This window comes from Panthera tigris, chromosome B1, assembly GCF_018350195.1.
Source record: "Panthera tigris isolate Pti1 chromosome B1, P.tigris_Pti1_mat1.1, whole genome shotgun sequence".
NCBI classification, from domain to species: Eukaryota; Metazoa; Chordata; class Mammalia; order Carnivora; family Felidae; genus Panthera; species Panthera tigris.
Window position 1 is genome coordinate 48,824,695 of NC_056663.1, and position 22,628 is coordinate 48,847,322.

A 22,628-nucleotide genomic window follows, 5' to 3' on the forward strand; every position below is an offset into this window, starting at 1 on the left:
AGGTTCCCAGAGGTTAACAGGCAGAGCCTGGAGGAGGAACCCATAAAGCCTGGGAAAGGCCTCTGCTGGAAGAGTGCCTGAGCAGAGGGTCCCTCATCTCCCTTCCTCACCCGGTGCTACAGCCACCAGCCTCCTGTCCTGTCTCTGTAGTGATGGGGGGCTCGGTGTATTCATCCCCCAAGTCGGACAGATGAGCTAACACAGATCCTGACTGCACCTGCCCTGGGGTGCCACGTGTGTCCTCCTCCAAGGGGACATCAAGGCAGCCCCTGCATGAAGACCCCCACAGACCCTCCACGTCACAGCCTCTGCTGACCTATGGAATTAAGGATCCGGTTTGGAAGCTGTAGGGTCCTTTGGGTCCAGAATGCCCAGAGCTGAGGTCAGAGCTCAAGCAGCGTCCAGGGACAGAAAAGCTGCCTCTTAAACTCCTCTCTTCCACCTCGCTGCCTGAGAAGGGCCCCTGGGGCAGGGGGCAGGGGGCAGGGCCTGCGCTGCTATCTGGCTATCTGTCCGGGTGGAGCTTGTCGCAACACTGTTTACCCACCTTTGCTGCCCGAAGCCCCTCGGTATGCAGTAGATACAGAGTCAGCCCTGTGCTCGGAGGCCGCTGTGCTTTCCGCTCCGGACCGTCGCCCCACCTCGCCTCTGCACGCTCCTGCCCTGTGCTCTGTTCCCGGAGGGAGCCTCAGTCTGCCAAGGCCACCGACCCACCACCGGAGCCATGGTAGGATCGCACGGCACAGCCCGTCAGCCCAGCAGGGCTGCATTCAGGCTGGGCCCACGGGCCAGACGTGGGAGGACAGAATTAGGTCAAGTCTAGGGCCTGGGGGAGGCCATGGGGACCCTCTTGCATTGGACTTGAGGCTCTAGGGGCGGCACTGGGGTCTTGTGGAAAGCATGGAAGAGACGGAGGCCTGGGTCGGACTCTAGTGTCTTCATTTGATTGCTGTGTGTGTTTGGGGAAGTTACCTCACCTCTCTGGGCTTCAGTTTCTGCTCCTGAAAATAGGAGTAGTATTACCGATTTTGTGGCATTATTGTAAGGTCTAAATAAGGTACCACGTGTACGGATCTTGTACAGTGCTCGGGACACAGCTCATATCCAACATGTGGGAGTCTTATCCCCAGAGCTCCCTGCTTTGGTTTAGAGGCCAGAAAGGCTGCAGTGGAGTCCGCCAGACTTGGCCCTTCTTGGTGGGAGAAGCCTCATAGGAGAGCTGAAGGCCAGCTCCAAGTCCTTCTTGGGCCACCAGGCCCACTCGCGCAACCCCTTTCCCAGTGTCCCTGCTGGACCGGAGTACGCCTTCTGCCGGGTCCCTCAGAGAGGTGCCCGGGACGGAGTGGGGGGAGGGGCAGGGGCCCTGAGTCCTGCTTTTTCGGGTTCCACCCCCCAGCCCCATCGTTTCTGCTAAGAATGGACAGCGTCCTCTGTGTGCTCTGCCCACGTGGCCATGAGGGGTCAAGGGAGAGAACAAACAGGAAGTCCCGCAGCTTCAGAGCTTCCGACGTCCGTTTAATCTTCCCACCGGCCCCTGGCTCAGCGCCCCGCCCCGGCCTCCCATCCTGCATTGGCGGGAGCCCGGGATGGCCGTCGGGGCAGCGCGCGGCCACATGTCTGTGATGACCCAGCTCTTTTCCTGTCGCAGGTCCATGGGTACAAAGGAGTCAAGTTCCAAAACTGGGCTAGGACCTACGGCTGTTGCCCAGAAATGTACTACCAGCCCACGTCCGTGGAGGAGGTCAGAGAGGTGAGTGTCCCTGCCCCAGACAGGAAGTTGGGTCGCCCTGCCCCCGCCCCCACCTCAGAGCTGCCGGCCAGGAGACAGCTCCATGAAGCCTGAAAATTTCCGGGCTCCTGGCCCCCACTCCCCTGCTACAGCTCCACGTTACACCTTCCCGTGCCACCAATGGCTGCCAGCATTTCATTTCCAGCTCAGATCTCTTCTCTGGCCACAGACTCACATGTGACCTCTCTCGTTGTGTGTCTCAAGGTCATCACAGGCTTACGTGCCCCAGACTACATTTCCAGTGCTTTGAGTCTCTTGTGTTGTGGACTCCACCCTCTTCTACCCCTGTCTCTGTATGGGGCGCCTGGGAAGCCAGGAAGTGGGTCACTGTCTTTTCTTTACCCTTATCCGCAGTCAGCAAGTCTTGCCCCAGAAGCTTCCAGAACCCATCCCCTTCTCTTCAGCACCATTGCCAATCTCCATGCCCACTCCGCCATCCCTTCCTCACTCACCATGACCTGCGGCGGCCATGGCCCTGGTCTCCCTGCCTCAATTCTCACGTCCTTTGAATGCACTTTCCACCTCAGCAGAAGTAATTTTCTTAAAATGTAAGTTGGACTGGGCTACTCTCTGCTTAAATCCCTTCACAGGCTCACTGATTAATGTTTATTTATTTATTTTTAAGAGAGAGGGAGAACACAAGTGGGAGAGGGGGAGAAAGAAAGGGACACACAGAATCCGAAGCACACTTCAGGCTCTGAGCTGTCAGAACAGGGCCTGAAGCACGGCTCGAACCCATGAACCCTGAGCTCATGATCTGAGCCAAAGCTGGATGCTTAACCAACTGAGCCACCCAGGAGCCCCCACAGGCTCTCTATTATTTGTGGAGTAAAAGCCTAACTTGACTCCCCAAGGCCATGCATCACCTGGCCTTGGTTCATTCTTTGTTCATAAGACAAACTGAACTTTTTCCTACCCCAGGGCCTTTGCACTTGCTGTTCCCACTGCCAGAATGCCTATCCCTTCACTTTTCACATGACTAACTCCTTTTCCTCCTTTAGGGCTCAGGGTAAACTTCAGCTCCTCAGTGGATTCCCAGACCACCTCACCACTGTCCCCAGCGGTCTCTGTCTCAGCTCCTTGTTTCTTTCCTTCATTGCATATTCCTAACTTGCAATTACTTTGTCGACTTGAACATGTTCATGCTTCTGGCTCTCCTTCTCATAAGGATGTACGACCATGCTTGGCTTGTTTCCCATTGTATCCTCAGCACCCGGCACTGTCCCTCGCCACAGAAAGCACTTAAATCATTGTTGAATGAATGAATGAATGAATGGACCAGACCCAAACCGTAGAGACCCTTAAAGGCTTGCACCTCAGTCAAGCATGCATGCAACTAGCTCCAGAGGATGCAGGTGCCGCTCCACCAGCGCCAGTAGGGTACCGAGGAGGGAGGAGTTCACTCTGCGTGCGTGTGTGTGCGAGTGTGTGCACGGGCGTGTGTGTGGGGGCGCACTCGGAGAACAGCAGTCTGGACGATACAGTCCCCGTGAAGTGACCCTAAGTCAGAACGCTGTGCTGCATATCTAGTCTCTCTTCAATTCCATGCTCTCCTGAGACATGGTGATTATTATCTCCATTTCACAGATGGATAGACTGAGGCTACCAGAGGTTTTGTCGTTTTCCCATATTAATAAACATCAGAGCTAGGAGTCCCACAGGGATTGTCTGATTCAAAGCCTCCAGCTTCTCAGGGGAAGAGCACTGAGCAAGAGAAAGTGAGGAACATGCCCGGGGAGCCATCAGAAGCGGCAGAGACGGGGACCCAAGTGCCTGGAGGGGATGAGTGGGCGGAGGACAGAAGAGCAAGGCTGGGAAGGCAGGATTAGAGGACCTTGAATGCTGAGGCAACTGGCTTTCCTCTGAGCTGAGGGAAATGTTGGAGGTATGCTGATATGGCCATAAATCAAGGCCATTCTAAGCTGTGCTGGCCCACACAACTGTGAATTCCTAACAGGCTGAGGCCGCTGCAGGCTGACATTTCCCCGGAGGGCTAGTAGGGTCAGGTGAAAATAAAAATTGGCGGTGTGGCCAAGGGGGCTCACAGAGGATGGTGTTAAACAGATTTCTTTACTGTAGAGTTTGTAGTCTTAAACACGCCATGTACGCGGTGGGTGGAGAAAGGAGCTAGGGAGGACAGAACCCTTCCCAGTCTCACTTGCTCATGGAACCCCTTGTGGTACACGCTGTGAGTAAGGCCAGTGTTCTGGGTAGCAGATGTGAGGTTTTGGAGCAGGGATGTGAGGGTAAAAGGGAATGGATTCATGTAAGTGATACCATGCATTTGTTAATTAATTTATTCATTCCGTGATCACTAGAGACGAGGGCTGGGCCCGGGAGAGACACAGTTACAAAGTCAAAGGAAGCCACTTTCACCCCAGCAGCCTTCATTCCAGTCTGGGAGGCCGCTGAGCCCCTGTAGGCCAGGATGAGGAGCTGGGACCTTACTCTGAAGGCACTGGGGCGCCCTCAGAAGGCTTCGTGCTGACAAAGAGTGTGATCGGGTGTGCCCACCGAGGAGCTCCCAGCCACAGCAGGGAAGGGGCATGGGAGTCCCACCTTAGCATGATTCCGCTCTGCGTGCCTCTCACTTCCTGGCTCTTCACCCTGGCTCTCTTTCCCGGACTGGACCGCACAGCGGCCTCCAGCCGGGCAGGGGCCTTGGCAGCCTGGGCGGCCCACACCCCTGCAGGCCCTGCCAGGTCTCTGGCCCCCGGCTGACTCCAGCATTGCCTCGGCAGGTGCTGGCCCTGGCCAGGCAGCAGAACAAGCGGGTGAAGGTGGTGGGAGGTGGCCACTCACCCTCGGACATCGCCTGCACCGATGGCTTCATGATCCACATGGGCAAGATGAACCGGGTGCTGCAGGTACTCAGAGCCCTCGGCTTCCCCCAGCCTCAGCCTCCCTCCCAGACCTTGGGCGGAAACTCCTTAGCCTCTGCCCCCAGGCCCGATCCCCTCCCTGCCCCTGAGTCCAAAGTGACACCCCAATTTCTGACCTGCCCACCATCACCCCTCCCCGGAGCCCTCCCTGGGCTTGCTCAGGCTTCTTGGCAGCTGTATGCGCCTCCTTGTGGCCACAGAGAGAATGTTCGTCTCCTTCCTCCTGCCAGTGCCTCCTCTCTGCTTCTCTAGAACAAAAATGGCAAATCAGATCCCCAAAGGTGGACTCACAGTCCCAGACCGGAAGGATTTACATCTAGCTAGTTTTACATATGGGGAAGCAAGATCAGGGAGGTCAAGTGACTTGCCTAGGGTTACACAGCCAATCAGTAGCAGAGCTGGGCACAAACTCAGGGGTCTGACACCAGCGCTATGCTGGGATGCTGTCCATGCATTTCGGCCAGCACTTGTCAGGCACCTGCCAGGAAGTGGAGGCCAGACAGGTACCCTGCACATCAGCAGGACTCCTCTTCTCTCCTGACAGGGCCAGCTCCCCTGAGCTGTAGTTTTTGCCAAATAACCTCCGCCCCCCCGCCCCCCGCTGCCCCCCAGCCCTGCTGGCCGAAGTTCTAGGTTTCTCTCTATTATTTATTTCTTTGCTCAGGCTGACAGTCTCCACCCCATAGAAAATGTTCTGGTCAAGATGTCAGTCATGGCAGTAATGAACTCTGATTGCTAATTAGTGAGGATTGGGCTCCAACAATTGATTTTGCCCAGCTCTGTGCTCAGGGTCAGTCGAATGAGGTTGGGATTTGGAGTCCCACAGATGTAAATTCTCCTTTCAGTGCCACCGATGCTTGTGTCACCTTGGGTGAGCAACTTAAAGTCCCTGAACTTCAGTCTCCTCCCTGGGAAAGCAGAGTCTGCTCCCACTTCCCTGGGCTGCCAGGGGTCTTCTAGAACCCTTCTTGTGCGTGGCAGGGAACTTCTGTCTCCTTCCAGGCCTCAGTCTTTGCCTAAGACCTCCCCGGTGAGAATAAGTGGAGAATTGGGACTCCATCTGGTAGAATCAAGCCCTTGTAGGAATAGGCCCTCCTTAGTTGGTGATTATGCACGACCATCCAGGAATCCTACCTTCTGGTCCAGGTGGGGCAGGGTTGGGAGTAAGTGGAGTTATGGCAGTGACCTTGAGTGAACCCCTTCTTTTCCCTGCTCTTTATTTTCTCCCCTGTGGGAATAAGGGGTTACACAGAATACACTAGTCCCCCCATTATCTGTGGTTTCTTTTCCGCGGTTTCAGAGGTCAACCACCCTCTGAAAGCAGATGATCTGCCTTTTGATATATTATCAGAAGACCAACAGTCACCTAATCCTAGGTCACAATTCCTAAGTCCTTTATCTCACTTAATCTCATCATCACGTAGGCATTGTATCATCTCACATCCTTACAAGACAAAAAAGGCTGAGGACAGTACAAAAAGATATTTTAAGAGAGACAGAAGCCACATTCACGTAACGTTTTTTACAATATATTGTCATAATTGTTCTATTTTATCTTTAGTTATTGTTGTTACTCTCTTACTGTGCATAATTTATAAATTGAACTTTATCATAGGTAAACATATGGGGAAAATATGGTATAGGTAAAGTTCAGTGTTAGATGTGGCTTCAGTCATCCACTGGGGGTCTTGGAACGTATTATCCCCTGTAGATAAGGGGGGATGACTGTATTCCCACAGCCCCAGCACTCCAGGGCTCTGCCCACACCCCCTTCAGCTGCCTGCAGCAAGAGGTGACTTGAGCTGACCACAGGCAGGGACAGACGTGCTCATATTCACGGGAATGTGGTTGCTGGGTGAAGGTTGGGCGATAGCCTAGCTCATCCCAGCCTGTGCTGGTCTCTTGCAGGTGGACACAGAGAAGAAGCAGGTGACTGTGGAGGCCGGCATTCTCCTGTCTGACCTGCACCCACAGCTGGGCAAGCATGGCCTGGCCTTGTCCAAGTAAGAACGGCTCTTCCATTCCTGGTGGGCCAACACTGCCCACCACCCCTTGCCCTGGCCTTGGCCGGACACTCAAGGATCTGGCAGGAGAGAGAGAAACACTTCCCAGGGTGCATCCTCTTCCTCTGGACCCCTGTTCCTCCCCCAGGGGGTTTCTGTCTCCTCATCCCCCATGAGTTCAGAGACTCATGTGAGAATAGAAAGAAACAAGCCAAAGATGGGCCAAGCATTAAGCAACAGTCTTGTAAAGGGGCAGGAAAACCATGGATTAAATTTTTTTTTGGTGGGGGGTGGAGGAGGGGAGAGCAAAAAAGGTGAATTTATTAAAGCACGGGGCCAGGATGTGTGGGCAGAAAGAGCTGCTTTTTTTTTTTTAAGTTTATTTATTTATTTTGAGAGAAAGACAGCACGAGCGGGGAAGGGACCGTGAGAGAGGGAGAGAGAGAGAATCCTAAGCAGGCTCCACACTGTCAGCGTAGAGCTCCAAGCAGGACTCGAACTGATGAACCATGAGATCATGACCTGAGCCCAAACCAAGAGTCGATGCTTAACTGACTGAGGCACCCAGGTGCCCCTGGATTAAATTTTTCTTAAAACTTGCAACGAACAACAGTATGGACCCAGACAGAAAAATGTGCAAAAAGCGTGGAGGAATGGGAGGGCATGCTGACTTCCTGGGGCACCTCCCTGTGGCTGCACTCCTCTCTCCGTCCGGACGAGGAGTCGGCGATGGCTCAGGTTTAAGATCAGGGGCTTTCCATTGAAATAGGTGGCAAACAAAGCCAAAGGATTGAATGTCTAAGTGTAGAACTTCAACCATTGGAAAAAGGTGACTGTATTTTGGATATACTTTCTTTGCAACCGGAAACTGCACGCATGGAAGCCTGTGGTTTGTCTTGGAGCGGGGGTGGGTGGGGGGTGATCCGTTTGCCTTAGCTCTCTTATCACAGGCCCTGAGGCATCGCTACACCTCTTTTACTCCGGAAACCATCCTGTTCCTGCTTCTCCAAAGATCATGCCAACTCAAACATTATGGAGCGTCTAGCATGTGCAGGTCTTGCTCAGGTCCTGAAGAGGCAAAGATGAATAAAACCCAGATCCCACTTGCAAGGAGCTGCTGGCGAGGGGCACACAGACACACAAAGTGTTAAGCATAATGCAGGACGATAGGTGCAATGTCAGAGAGGTGTTTGGGACACTTCAGGGCTCTCAGGGGGCCCTGGGTTCAGCCTCGGCAGGCAGAGGACGCAGAGGACGCTGTGAGGGATGGGAATCAGCAAGCTTGTAGGAGGGGCCCCTGGACTGAGTCCTAAACGATGACTCTGCCCGCATGGGCCCTTCTGCCACTCAGGAGTCAGGATGTCCTATCCTGCGTGCCTCAGGGGAGCCTAGGTCGACAGCTGTAAGGGTGCTGTGGGAACTTCAGGAGTGTCTGTGGCCGGGGGGTGAAGGGAAGCCCCACATTATCAGGCTGCACGCTGGGTGCTTTTACAGATGAAGAAACCGGGGTCTGAGGCAAAGTGGTTTACATAGCCGGAAGGCTCTGGAACGTTCCACTGTGTGGTGAACCAGAGGAGGCAGGACAGCAGCAAGGTGGAGACCCCAGCTCTAGAAGCAGGTGGCCTGGGCGCACATCTTGCTTCAAGTTCCTTGACCCGTCTGGGCCTCAGTGTTCTCATCTAGAAAATGGGTCTTAAAGCAGGGTGCTCAGAGGACTGGATGAGTGAAAGATGCCCCACATAAGGAGCTCACTAAATGGCAGTTCTTGTTCACCTGGCTTTGTCATCTGGCTCCACAGATTCTGGAAGTGACCTTTCCCCTTGGCTTGTTATCTCCAGCCCCTCAGAGGTCAGAGTCTAATCCTTCCTTCCTTGACCCTTCTCCCTGAGGGCCTCACTTTTATCCAGTTTATTTCTCTTAACACAGGGGTCACGAGCCTGTTTCCGAACTGCTTTTTTGTCCGGTAAAGTTCATGGGGAAGAGAAGACACGATGCAATTCGATTAACCACCCCCTTGCTGGGCATTGTTCTCAGTTTTTCACTGGTCTACCTAATGCTGTGATGAACATCTTTGAGCTATGCCTTTCCACACGTTGGAAGATGTCCCTAGGGCAGGATTCTATGGTCCTCTTTAAGATTGTGGTATTTTCAGAAGTAACCCAACTAATGTGGACAAAGAGACAAGACTAGACACAAAGGTGGTGGAGGTGGGTGGGTACGGGTAGGCTGGAAAGGATTTTTTTGTGTTTTTTTTTGTTTTGTTTTGTTTTGTTTTGTTTTGTTTTTGTCCTCTTCCTGTTCTGCCAGGACAGCCCCCAGGTCTCATCCACAGGAAGGTCTGAGACTAGACTTTCTAATCATTAACAGCAGGTGTCCTCCAGCGTCTTTGGGAGGCAGGGCCCAGCCTGCCTCAGGGGCCCCAGGTCTGTGCTGAGAGCCAGGGCGTGTCAAATCCTCAGCCTCCCATTTTGTGTCTGCGAGAGGGTGGGCACATTGCTTTACCTTGCAGAGCCAGGTCTTCAGTATAAACTGAGGGGGGCTGGGCTATTGTGAAGATATATCGTTCAGCATACAACACACCCATTGCCTGGGCACCCAGGGGGCCCACAGTAAACATCAGTTGCCTTCTCCTTTAAGCTAGGGCTGGGATGTCTCAGAGAACACTCCTAAGAAGTAAGAGTTTTGAACTCCTGAGCCACTCTTTTTCCTTCACCCCGAGATCTGGGCACATCTTTCTAATTCCTGCCCCCAGAGCACAGGTCTCCAGAGCGGTCCTGCTCCCCTTCAGGACCCTGGTCCTTCCTGTGCATGCACAGTTCTGGTATTATTCCTTCCAAGGCCCAGAAGTCCGGGCTGAGAGATGTGGGTTTATCATGGGGGCCCCGAGGAGCCCCTGACTCTTTTCTTTCTTTCTTTGTTTCTTTGTTTCTCTCTTTCTTTGTTTCTTTCTTTCTTTAATTTTTTAAAAAATGTTTTATTTATTTTTGAGAGAGAGAGAGATAGAGAGCGAGCAGGGGACTGGCACAGAGAGAGGGAGACACAGAATCCGAAGCAGGCTCCAGGCTCTGAGTTATCAGCACAGAGCCCGACGCGGGGCTCGAACTCACGGACCGCGAGATCATGACCTGAGCTGAAGTCGGACACTCAACCGACTGAGCCACCCGGGCGCCCCGTCTTTCTTTCTTTTTTAATGTTTATTTATTGTTGAAAGAGAGAGAGAGAGAGCAAGCAGGGGAGGGGCAGAGAGAGAGAGAGACAGAATCCCAAGCAGGTTCTGCACTGTCAGCACAGAGCCCAAAGTGGGGCTCGAACTCATGACCTGAGCTGAAATCAAGAGTCCGGAGGCTTTAACTGACTGAGCCACCCAGACGCCCCCCCAACCCCCCACCACTGACAGTTTCTGAGCCTGGAGGTGATACAGTCTCCTCCCCCTCCTTTCCTGACGGCTCAGGGATGCTCACACCTTCCTGGGACAGCTGTGTGAGCTGTTTGAACCAGCTCACTCCCTCAGGGACTTCGCAGGCCTTGACAGTCTGGGTCTAGAGAGGTGTTAGCAGGTGCATTTGGGCCTTTGGTTGGTGAAGATCTTGTTGGCAGATGGGGGACAGAGGAAGGGGATGTTCTATGCTGTGGAAACCCCAGAGCCAGGCAGGCAGAGCTGAGTGAGCCACGCCCCTACCAGTTTCTCTAATAGGTCACTGTGATGAGAAAACTGAGGCTCAGAGAAGTCAGACAAGCTAAGTCATGGTACATTCGGAGCGAGAACCCGGGCAAGAGATGCATCTATTCTTCTGCTCTGAGGAGCGTCGCACGGCAACCCAGTGGAGGGGGTGGGAATTGTCTCAGGGGAGCCTGACTGGTCCCTTGTGTCCCTTTTGCCCCTCCTGTTGAGCCCAGCCTGGGAGCCGTGTCAGACGTGACTGCAGGGGGCGTCATTGGGTCCGGAACGCACAACACAGGGATCAAACATGGCATCCTACCCACCCTGGTGAGTCCCCTGCTTCTCTGCTCCACTGACTGCCGGGGACGGGGGCGGGGGGTGGGGAGTGGGGGGTGGAGGGGTGGGGGGGAGATGGGGGATGGGATGGGGCCTCTTCACCGAAGCTCCTGGGAAATCAGGGGCTTCATGGGCAGTGTTGGCTCTGCTCCTTGTAAGCCTCAGAGCCACCCCAGCTCTCCCCCTCTGACAGATTTGGCAGGTGCCCTCCAGCCACAGTATCTCCTCTAAATCTCATTCATCCCCCACAGACACAAGTGATGAAGGAGGCACAATGCATGTTGAGGCACCCCTGCCTCTCAGGAGCCTCCTGGCCACCCTGTGGAAAAGGGCAAGCAGGGCAAGAGGTTCCATCCCCCCTGAAAGGTCTGAGCCAGGAGCCAGACAGGGCAAGAGGTCTTTCCAGGTTAGCAAGTCAGGAGGGGCCGGGACAGGGACCGAGGCCACCTGGGGTGGGGTCCAGCACATGTGGGCCTGGATCTGTACCTGACCTTTACTTAAAAGCAGGGTTTTTAAAAAAAAAAAAAAAAAAAAAAGTTTTAACGTTTTATTTGTTTTTGAGAAAGACAGAGACAGAGTGCGAGCAGGGGAGGGGCAGAGAGAGAGGGAGTCAAAGAATCTGAAGCAGGCTCCAGCCTCTCAGCGGTCAGCACAGAGCCCGATGCGGGGCTCGAACTCACAGACCGCGAGATCATGACCTGAGCCGAAGTCGGATTCTTAACCGACAGAGCCACCCAGTCGCCCCTGAAAAGCAGTGTTTAAACTTTACAAGAATCTGGTTTGGGGAACTGGTTATGAATACAGATTGTCGACTCAGGTCTGCGTTCAAAACCTGCCTCCAGTATGTGCTCGGTATGTGCAGGGAGGCAAGCTCTTTGCTCCTCTGGACATCCCTGTTTTCATCTGTAATCTGGAGAGAATAATCCTCAACCCAGGAGGAGGATATTAGATAGCAGAATACATGGCCGAGCCAAGGACAGTTCATGATTTGTGTCAGAAGCCGCCGTTTGGAGGACAAACTTTTTTAACTTTCAGTATTTAGAGGGACTTCCTAACAAGCCCGGCTGTGTGCCATGAAGCAGGCTGTGAAGTGCCATGAAGCATGGAGGCTGGTTGCTCCCCGTCAGGGGTGAAGGAGATCCCCTGTGCCCCGGGGAGGGGGGGGGGCCGGGTAGCTCGCTCACCATGTGTTTTCACCTGCAAGGGCTCATCCGCCCCAGGGGCCATGGGGCCTCTGACCACTGGAGCATTATGGCTAAACACTGGGGCTTGGGTTTTGTATCCCAGTCTACCACTACTGTCTGTATGGCCTGGGTGAAGTCTCTGTCTCAGGCTACCTCAGTTTGCTCACCTGGAAAATGGGGAAGGTCACAACAGCAACGCATCTGGGGTGCTTAGCAGAGGGTACACAGTTAGTGCTCAATAAACACCAGTGGTGGGTTTTGCCTGTAGGACAGGGCTCTTTCTGGAGCTCACCCTCTGTGCTATAAAAGAAATTTCAGCATGGCTGGGGGTTGGACCACACAGATCGCTTAAGTCAGCTAGCCAGGTGTATGGCTCTCTCCTGTACGACGTGCTGAGGTAGACGGACACCCCAGCAAGCACTGTCTGAATGTGACTTATGGGAGCTGAGTCCCCTATGCTCCAGTCTCAGAGCAGGTCTGAGATCAGAAGAAAACAGCCCAAAGCAATTTCTAAGAGATTCACTTTGCTTTGTATTTGTTTTCTCCAACACCGCGAGGGAAACCTAGTTCATGGTTTTCCTTAAAACATCACTTGGCTTTCTCATCACCATTGTGCACTGGTTCTGGTTGCTTTTTTCCTTCTCTGCTCCCTCTTTCTACCACAAGAGCCCCAGAGACTCCCCAGGCAGGATAGGGGCATCCGGAGGGAAGGGCGTGAGCCAGGGAAGGGGAAACACTGAGCGCCCTGTGGTAATCATGCTGCTCTCTTCCCATCGGTAAGAGCTGCTGCAGCAAAGTGTGCTGGGTTTGGTGGGACTCGATTCCCAGGTGCTTGGAGCCTTCCGTGGACATGCCATGACCTCCCCCCCCGAAAGCTGGGGTCCATGCCCAGGAGAGCCCAGTGGTAACGGGGCGTGACAGGCAGCACAACAGCCAACCCCCCGCCCCAGATTAGGCCACAGTCGTGGTCTGCTATCCAGGGCTGATGGCAGTTTCTAAAAAATGGTCAGCACAGTATGGAATAATTCTTAGTGGCCACAAATCAAGATGCGCGTGAGATTTACTGGCTCCTTCTCTTGGGAAGCTCAGCTGAGCAGGACCAGCCCCAGGAAAAGCAGTGGGAGAATGCTGCTGTTTTCTTTTATGCATTATGCCGATGGCAGGGGTCGGGGGAGGGGATTGACATCTTTAATGTCCACTGTATACCAGACGCTCGGCTGGAAACTTCACACAGTCTCTCTGAGATAGTTATTGCCCTCATTTTACAGGTAAGGAAACAGAGGTTGAATCACATGCCCAGGGTCACACAGCTGGTAAAGCAGTGCCTGCCTTTGTTTGATGCTGGACCCTGCTGAGGGGTTTCACTAGCCAGTTGTCATTTACGGCTCTGGGTCTTAGACAAAATCTGGTGTTTATAGAAATCATTCTGACGTCCTCATGCCTACCGATGGCCAACGCGCCCCATTTCTGCCAATTTCTCCCCTCTGGCCACAGTCTCTGCTAATTAGAATTAGTTTGGCTTTCTTTGTTCTCTCACCCCGAGCCACACATGTCGAAAGCAATTTCCACTCAAATTAGCAGGTAGCAGAGTGTGGAGAAGTACTTAAACAGCAATGAAAGAGGGTTCCTTTGGAAATGGGGCCAAGGGTGAGAGACTGGAGTTAATTATCCGTTTCTTGCTGAGTATCCCACCCTTTGCAGAAACTGACGTTTCTGACTGTGGCCAAGAATCTGGTTCCTGAGGTGAGTGGGTCCCCGAAAGAGAGGATGAACTCTCAGCTCGGCTGAGATGGTGCCCGAGAGGAGCAACAGGCAGAGAGAGGCTGCAAGGGCCCCTGGCCCCTGGGCTGTGCTGGGACAGCGGGGACAGCCCTAGCCCAGATGCACACATATCCTCCCTTCCTTTGCAAGGCACCTTTCTTTTAGTGGCTCTTAACGTCTTCTTCTTCTTTTTTTTTAATGTTTATTTATTTTGAGAGACAGTGAGCAGGGGAGGGGCAGAGAGAGAGGGAGACAGAGAATCCCAAGCAGGCTCCACACTGTCAGCACAGAGCCCAAAGCGGGGCTCGAACTCACGAAACACGGGCTGAAAGCAAGAGTCCGGCACTTAACCGACTGAGGCACCCAGGTGCCCTGCGAGGCACCGTTAACCAGCACCTCACGGCTCACTGGGGCCCTGTCTCACCTTTGATGTCCTCTGCACAGAGGGGAGCCTTGCTGCATCCCCACAGCAAACAGGCAAGGCAGTGGTGAGTTCCCGTGGAATCTCATGGAATGGATGCCCCTCCCTGCTGAGGGCCGATGCTGCCCAGACCTAGCCTTCCTTTCCCCAGTCCCCTGTGGCCAGGTGGCATTGGCCTTCAGGGGATAGGTGATACCTGGCCTCACTTCCAAGGACAAACAGGGAAGGGAGGGCCTCACCCGAAGTCTCCAGGAAATACCCACCCAGATTCTGAAGCGTGACTCTTCTCCCACCGCCAGGTGGTGGCGCTGACCCTGCTGACGGCTGATGGGACCATTCTTGAATGCTCCGAGTCCAGCAACGCGGAGGTGTTCCAGGCCGCGCGGGTGCACCTGGGCTGCCTGGGAGTCATCCTCACCATCACCCTGCAGTGTGTGCCTCAGTTCCACTTGCAGGAGATCTCCTTCCCCTCAACCCTGGACGAGGTACTGCTTTCTTGTTCGCCACCGCTCAACCTCAGGAAATAAATGGAGGATGTGGACAGGTGGGCCGTGTTCCACTGATGACCCCCTGTGGCTCTGCAGGCCCCCTGAATGGGGAAGTGGGCTGACCTTGCCAGCTCTTCCTTGGCCCAAGGATACTGTGGCCAGAACCCTTTCTGAGCAGATTGGTGAAGCTCAGAGGAACTGCAAGGGGTGACAGAGGTACGGGCGAGAAAGGAGGTTAGGTAGAGAATTGCCACAGGAGATAGGGTGCTGACTGCCCCTGGGAAGGCATTGACTCTCAAATACACTGAGCCATGAAATGTGCCCAGGATTCCCTTTATAATGGCTTCTTCCCAGCAAAGTGGGTGGGCTAACTTTCAGTCTGGCTGGGTACCTAAGGTCATCAGATGCAGGGGATGTGGATCTAGATGATGGAGGGCAGAAAGAATGGCTTCTGATTGATAGCAATGTTTTATAAATGCATGAAAAGCATGTTTGGTTGGCTAGCTGGATGACTGGATTGGACGCATGCATGGATGGATGGATGCATGGATGGGTGGAAGGATGGATGGATGAACGGATGGACGGACAGATGGATGGACGGACAGATGGATGGATGGACGGATGGATGGACAGGTGTATGGATGGATAGATGGATGGATGGATGGATGGATGCATGGATGGATGGATGGATGCATGGATGGATGGATGAATGGATGGATGGACGGATGGATGAATGGACAGACGGATGGATGGACGTATGGATGGACAGGTGTATGGATGGATGGATGGATGGATGGATGGATGCATGCATGGATGGATGGATGGATGGATGGATGGATGGATGGATGGATGGATTGACAGGTGCATGGATGGATAAGTGAGTGGATGGATGGGTGGACGGATGGATGGACAGGTGCATGGATGGATAGATGGTGGATGCATGGATGGATGGATGCATGGATGAATGGATAGCATGCAGCAGTCCTGAAATGCCTGTGGGCAGGATCTACACCTGGTAGTCACTAAAGGACTCAAATCTACAGGTCCGAGTTCCTTGGTCTTTGAGTTCCTCCATGGTCACCTTATCATTTGATATGAGTAGACCCTCTGTACAGATGGAACAGTCAGTGATGTAGGCACTACTGATCCAACATGGTTAAGGTGGGATTTGTGATCAAATTGACCTGGCCTTGAGCGTTGGCTCTGCCACTTCTAAGCTGCGACCTTAGCCAGCCATGTAACCTTGTTAAGCTCTGGTTTCTTCATCCAAAAAGAGAGTTAATAATATCTACCTTAAAGTATTGAATTTGATGATTAAATCAGATAACACATGTAAAGTGTCTAGTTCAGTATTAAAATATTCCCCCCATGGCACCTAGTCAATGATAAAAGGGAAACATTGCTCTCTAGAACCAAAATGTCTAATGCATGAAGACCAGGAAAAGGCCTTAACTCCAGAAGGCCCCCTACTCAGAGGCATGGTGTTTGGTGGAAATTTATCCCCAGAACTCCTGGTTGGTGAGAAAGTGCTTCCATGGCTCTAAGGGGGTATAGCATGGACACCTGGAGTACCAATACTGAGCCTAATGGGACAAAATTGGCAAGTGAACTGCATGAAGCCTTGGCCCAAGAAAGTAGGGCTAGTTCTGGACAAGGACATTTCATGGAGTTGTGTGGCAGGGACAAGTTATGGCTAAGCCAGGGAGCCCCACAAGGGTCTGGCCTGCCCACACGACTCTGCCTGGAACCAGCCCAGACTCTGAGCTCTTTGGGGCCATCTTGGCCTGCCTCAAACAGCTACAATCTCTCCCAGACCAGTGCTAAACGGCAGATCTAGACCTGTTGTTCACTCCAAATAGGGTTCGAGAGTGTTCTATGTTCTGGCCAGTGCCTGGCATGTTGGTTGAGGCCTGCTGTGGGGTCGGCATTTGAGACCCGTATGACTCTAGGGCTAACTCCTAAGGCCATGGAATAACAGTCTGAGCACCCACTGCACTCTCATCTTCTCGGCCTTTCCCTTCTGTACCTCTTAGTGGGGTGACCACTCCATCCTGGTCCTGCAGCAGGATGTGGCAGGGACCCCACGGAGATACAGCTCAGGCATTCTTCTCCGGCTGCAGCTGGGCAGGCCTGGTAGCCCTTTCTTCTCCTCAGCAGACTCTAAGACAGCCTGCTTCTTCCCCCCCTTGGCAGCTCCCACCTTCTGTCCTCTGTACCCCTCAAGGTTCTCTTGCCCCTAGACTGGCTGAGAAGAGAAAACAGAGCCCCCAACTTCCCTCATCCCTACTGCTTCTGAACCAAGCATTCCAGCCCTCCTCAGTTAAAGTGTTTTTAACAGACAGAGAATTATAGAAATGCACGCAGGGGTAGGTTACAAAGAGAGACCATTTTGGTCTCCACTCTGAGGTTAACCATATATGCTGACATGGCTAATGAAGCTTGGAGCTGGGGCTCCAGGAGTGACAGACTAGGCAGCCTGCTCCAGGGCTTGAAACTGAAGACATTAGCCAGGACAGATGGCCTGGCCAGGAGCTAAAGAAATAGTTCAGAACAACCATCAAGTCCAAAGGGAACCTGGCAGAGAGATGTTTGACCAGAGTCAGTACTGTGAGGGAGATTCAGAAGAGAATGACGTAGAGTAGGCGTAGCCTGGAAAGGTACCCAAGGGACTGAAATACAGAGCCAAGTCCACTTTTTTAGGGCACAAATTCAAGCGATATTTAAAGTTTATTTATTTATTTTGAAAGAGAGAGAGAGAGAGAGAGTAGGAGGGAGGGGCAGAGAGAGAGGGAGAGAGAGAATCCCAAGCAGGCTCCACACTGTTAGCATGGAGCCCGACACAGGGCTCAGTCCCACCAACCACGAGCTCATGACCTGGGCCAAAATCAAGAGTAGGGTGCTTAACTGACTGATCCACCCAGGTGCCCCTCAAGCGATGTTTGAGATGAGGGACCAATACGACTTGGCAGCTGAGCGCGGAGTGGTGGAATGGGAGGCAGGAGGCAGAAATGGTGGCCCTACCACCGGGGTGGAGAGTCCAGGAGGCACAGCAGGTGTGGGGAACAAGATGATGAATTTGGGGTGGGAACTCGAGTTTGAGGTGCCTCAGGTGGAGGTGTTGGAGGGCAGCTGGCTTTGCAGGTTTGGCACTCAGGCGGGAGGCGGAGGCTGGAGATACAGATTGAGGAGTTGTATTAATTTGCTAGGGCTGCAGTAACAAATAGCACAGACTGGATCAAGAGGTCTACAGGGTTGGTTCCTTGTGGGGACTCTCGCCTTGGATTACAGATGGCTGTCTTCTTGCCATGTCTCCTGTCTGTGCATATCTGTGTCTTAATCTCTTCTTCTAAGGACACTGGTCATATTGGATCAGGGCTCACCCAATGACCTCATTTAACCTTAATTACCTCTTTTACGTCCCTGTCTCCAAATGTCATCACATTCTGAGGTCCCGGGAGTTAGGACTTCAGTATGTGAATGTGAATGGGTACAATTCAGCCCAAAGTGATGGTCACCGGTCCCCTAAGTGATTGGTCGCAGGGTGGCAAGGTCACCCAGAGAGAGTGGGCTTGGGTGAGAAGGGAGTGGATGAGAGGATGGAAAGGGTGCCAAGAAGGAGACTGAGGAGGATGGGTTAGAGAGGGCTACAGAGGCAAGGGATACTGGGTGTCCAGGATGGAGCGGTCAACAAGGTTCAATGCCATGGGGAATCAGGGTGTTGACTGGTCTGGTCATCGGAAGGCTGTAGCTGACCTTGGTGAGGATGGTTCAGTGGAGTGTGAGGCAGCTTGAGGGACAGGTGAGCATCACCAACGAGGAGGGGAGATGGGCAGGACAGAGCACTTTCAAGCAGAAAGGGGCTGTAATGTGCTTTATTGTTGAATCTATTCTCCTGCCTCTCATGTAGGGCAGAACTTGTTAAGCTGAAGGTTTTGACCCAGAGATAAAGAGATGGCTTCTTTTTTGCCAGTAGGGTTGGCCCCCAGGTTCCTACCAGGATAGTGTGGCTGAGTGGATGGATGGTCTCCTAAGACCTGGTCTGTCCTCTTTTGGCTCTTCCTTTGACCCGGCTGAGATTGACTGAGACTGATTATGGCCAAGTCCTGGTTCCAGCGGAGGCTGATCTCAGGCCATCCTCCCCCTACACACTCACACAGGCATGTGCGTGCACACACACACTCTGGCTGGCCTCTGTGTCTGTCCAGAGCTCAAGAGTTTTTTTTGCCTCCAACTTATCTCAACATGGAGACTTCTAACTTGGATGTGACATCTTTGAAAATTCCAGGTGACTCTAGCCAATGCGCCACATTCTTCTCAAAGCTTCCAACTTTTTTCTTTCTTTAATGTTCATTTATTTATTTTGAGAGGGAGGGAGAGGGAGGGAGAGAGAGAGAGAGAGAGAGAGAGAGAGAGCGAGCATGGCAGGGGTAGAGACAGAGGGAGAGAGAGAATCCCAAGCAGACTCTGCACTGTCAGCTCAGAACCTGACGCAGGGCTAGATCTCATGAACCATGAGATTATGATCTGAGCCGAAATCAAGGGTCAGACGCTCACCCGATTGAGCCACCCAGGCACCCCCTCAACTTCTTTGATTTTGAAAGGCTGTGATGACACCTGAAGGTAGCAATTGCAGTTTCCTCCCCTAAAAGACAAAGTAGACACACACACACACACACACACACACACACACACACACACACACAATTACACAGCAATAAACACTCAACAAGATGTAATGAAAAGGCTCCAGGGAGGGAGGCAGGGCCCCCGAGGCTGGCTGTGCTGCTACCCTGTGTGAGGTTGAGCAAATCCCTCCCATTTGGGGGGAGCCATTTTCTTTATTTTTTAAAAGTAGGGTCAAAGTCGGTGGCCCCCGAGGTCTTCTTCAGCTCTGACATTCCGGAAGTGAGTGCAGAGCTTGGACACAAAGCTGTCCCACCTCCTCGCCACCCTCTGGAGGCAGAGGGTCACCTCTGGCATCATCCGTGAGGAGAGGCATGAGCCCTGTGGGAACACCCCCACTGCTCCGACATAGACCCCAGCTCACCCCGAGAGGGCTCACGGAGCAGGACGCTGTGAGTCAGCAAGCACTCTGTGGATCCCTCCCTTTCGGCTCCCCGAGAGGCCCAGCAGCTTCTGTCATGCCCTGCCGACAGCCTTCGCCACAGTTGCAGGCCATAAACAAGGACAGAGGGTTGGTGGCATTTGCAGCCCTGTGATTTATTCCAAAGGGTGTGGGCAATAAACGGCCTCCTCTGCCATTTGCTTTTGCTCTCTCCACGCAAAGTAGCCTTTAATAAAGGGCACCTTCGAGAGGCTGTGAATACTGAGGAGGAAAAGCTAAGAGGATGTGCACATCCACAACACAGGCATGCTGCCTTGCTCCCCTCGAAGGAAACAAGCCCACGGAGGAGGAGGAAGGATCAGAAACTCATCATTAGATCAACTTCTCCCCACTCTTGCTTGGCCTGGGATCTAATCTAAAGCTAAAAGGATTTAGGTTAAGCTTTTAATCTAAAAGGATTCCTGGACTCTAAAAGGAACAATAATTGAATGTAGCCTTCAGGAGGCATGACGATTTTGACAACCATTAGGAAGACAGCGCACCCTCCTGTTCCTGCATCGGGGTACCTGCTCGTGGCTTCTTACCATTCGGGTTCATAGGAAGTTGCCCCACCTCCCCTGGGGGTGCAAACCGTGCTTCCCTGAGTGTTTGCATCTACATCGGGCCTGCACACAGCTCCCCAGCATCGTGTCCTCTCTGGGCATGGGCTTTTTCCTGATGGCCACGCCCTCCAGGTTGGCCGATCCTGGGCTCCCGAGGAGCATTTGAGAAGTGAGAGTTAGGAAGCCAGGACGAAGGAGGACAATTGCTTCTTGTACATAAAGTTAGGTGTGAAAAGCTAGTGGGGCCACCATTTTTCCTTCCCTTACATTTCTTTCCTTTCCTTTTCTCCTCTTTCCTTTCCTATATCCTGCCTTCTGTGTGGCGTGTGTTTATGAAATCCCCATCATGGGCCTTCCAGCCCTGAACTTGGGAACAGAACCCAAGCGGACCCATCACGAGGGGTGCGGTGTAGAAGCTGGAACATATCTCCCAAGTCAGACCACCAGGTTTGAAGCCCAGTTTCTTCACTGGCCTTCTATGAGTTTGGACAAATCTCCTCACTCCCCTGAGCTTGGATTCCTTGAGTGTGTGGTGAGGATAAGAGCTTGACTGGCCCCATGGGATTGTTGCCAGGACTCAAGGCAACACAGCAGGTGAACCCCCTGCCCTTGCTTTCTTAATGGCCTTAGTGAGAGGAACCCCCACTGGCTTTATTTCTAGAGAATGCTACCTCCTGACACCTGCTCTGTGAGTAGATCCCAGAATCTGAGTCACTGCTTGACTTTCCAGGTGACAGGTGCTGGTTACTCTGTTTTGCTCATGACCATTTGCCACCGTCTCTTGAAACGGTCCCCCTCCCTTTTGCTACTCGATGATTAGCATTCTGGAGGGCAGGGATTTTATCTGAGGCCTCCGGCTCCCCAGCATCCACAGAACACATGGCAGTGCTCAATACAAGGTTACTCAAGGTCGGTTGATCGGCAATGTATTAAAAATCCATCTTTTTCTGGGATTTTCACCAACTCCTCCCACCTGTGCTGTGCGGTGGTCTGTCAAGTCTGTGCTTCACATTACTGATTCTCTTAAATACATTGCTGCATGATTTCTGAAGGCTGTTCAAAGCCACATGAGGGGAAGGGGTCATTCCCGGACCCCAGGGAGAGTTGGAATCAGTGTTTCTAGAACTGGAATCCAGTTCTAGAACTGAATCCAGTTTCTAGAGCTGGAAAGAAGTCTTGTCCAGTTTTGTGGTGCCTAGAAAGAGGCCACCCTCACAGCTTTTCTGACAAAGTCTCAGCATTTCTGACTCTTGCAGCTGGGTCGGCATGGAATCACAACCGGTTAGAAGGCATGAAGATTTTAGAAATTATTGTCAACCTTTTGCCCTTTATGTCACCCAAACCATAATGAGATGTGATGAGTGCAGCTGGCTGTTGCCTCAGCCCTCCTGCAGCACCCCAGGAAGCAGTATTGGTCCCAGTGTGTCACCGTCCTTGTCAGCAGCTTCCAGATGCCGACCACTGTCTGGGGTGGCCGTCAGCTGATGCCAGGTAATCCCCGGCTATCACACTGGAAGCCCTCTGCTCACAAGCCTGAGAGCCAGTTCCCGGGAGCCAACTCAGCAGTGCCACAAGGACTAAATCTGGAGGGACAGAACCTGCCAGAACCCTTCATGCCAGTAATGTGTCAAGGAAGAGACTCCTCTGGGACCCAAAGGTCTATGATGGTGCTCCCAGGAGACACAAGTCATATCAAGGATCCTAGGAACAGTCCTCCTCCAGTTAGGGTGGTTTGTGGGTGCTGAAGGAATTTAATCCACAGTGGGGTGGGGCCCAAGGTTGTTCCACCATCCAGCGGCCAACCTGGTGCTAAGTTAGGGGTAATGGAGAGTCCAGAGCTCAATCGTGCATAGTTCGTGCCTCTAGAAGCTTATAATTTTGTGTGTGTGTGTGGGGAGGGGGGGGGAGACATGCCTTGTTTCTTTACTGTGGGAGGAAAAGAATGACCAGTGTCAGGACAGAGGCACAAAATGTAATGGGGTGACTCTCGTGACTCTCGTCACTCCATTCTAGGTAAAAGAAGGCTGGACATAAACCTCTTAGAGCTGAGAAGGGCGCCATTACATTTGCTGCTGGATTCTGGGCAATAGAGTGGGATGGCCCAGGATGCTAAACGTGAGGAGATGGGGGTTTTCTCCTTTCCAGTGTCCCAGCCCCACCCTCCAGGCCAAGTCACCAGGCTGTATTCCTGGCTCTCCCAGGGGAACGTCAGCTCTGCCCAGAGGCTTCCCACAGAAGAGTCCTGTGGACCATGGGTCCATTGCCCTGTCAGGATGGAAGTGACAGTGACAGGGGCTCTGGAGTTTCTTCCTCAACCTTTCCTGAGCCTCCAGCATGGCACGAAAGGCCTTTCTCTTCAAATAAGGAATGATAGTGTCCTCCGGCATTCTCTGTACAAGGCATTGTGCCAGCAGCTCTAAGGCAAGGGAAACTAGA

General features: G+C 52.9%; 1 protein-coding gene across 1 annotated transcript in view; it reads left to right on the forward strand.

Annotated features, from left to right (window-relative positions):
• The first annotated feature begins 659 nt into the window (after window positions 1-659).
• LOC102964688 (L-gulonolactone oxidase) overlaps window positions 660-22,628 on the forward strand; it is a 34,037-nt gene continuing 12,068 nt past the window's right edge. The window contains exons 1-6 of the mRNA XM_015544219.2: window positions 660-727; window positions 1,649-1,750; window positions 4,531-4,656; window positions 6,580-6,674; window positions 10,572-10,662; window positions 14,337-14,522. Of these exons, the coding sequence (XP_015399705.1) occupies window positions 725-727; window positions 1,649-1,750; window positions 4,531-4,656; window positions 6,580-6,674; window positions 10,572-10,662; window positions 14,337-14,522 (603 nt within the window). The 5' untranslated portion in view covers window positions 660-724. The remainder of the gene's footprint in view (window positions 728-1,648; window positions 1,751-4,530; window positions 4,657-6,579; window positions 6,675-10,571; window positions 10,663-14,336; window positions 14,523-22,628) is intronic.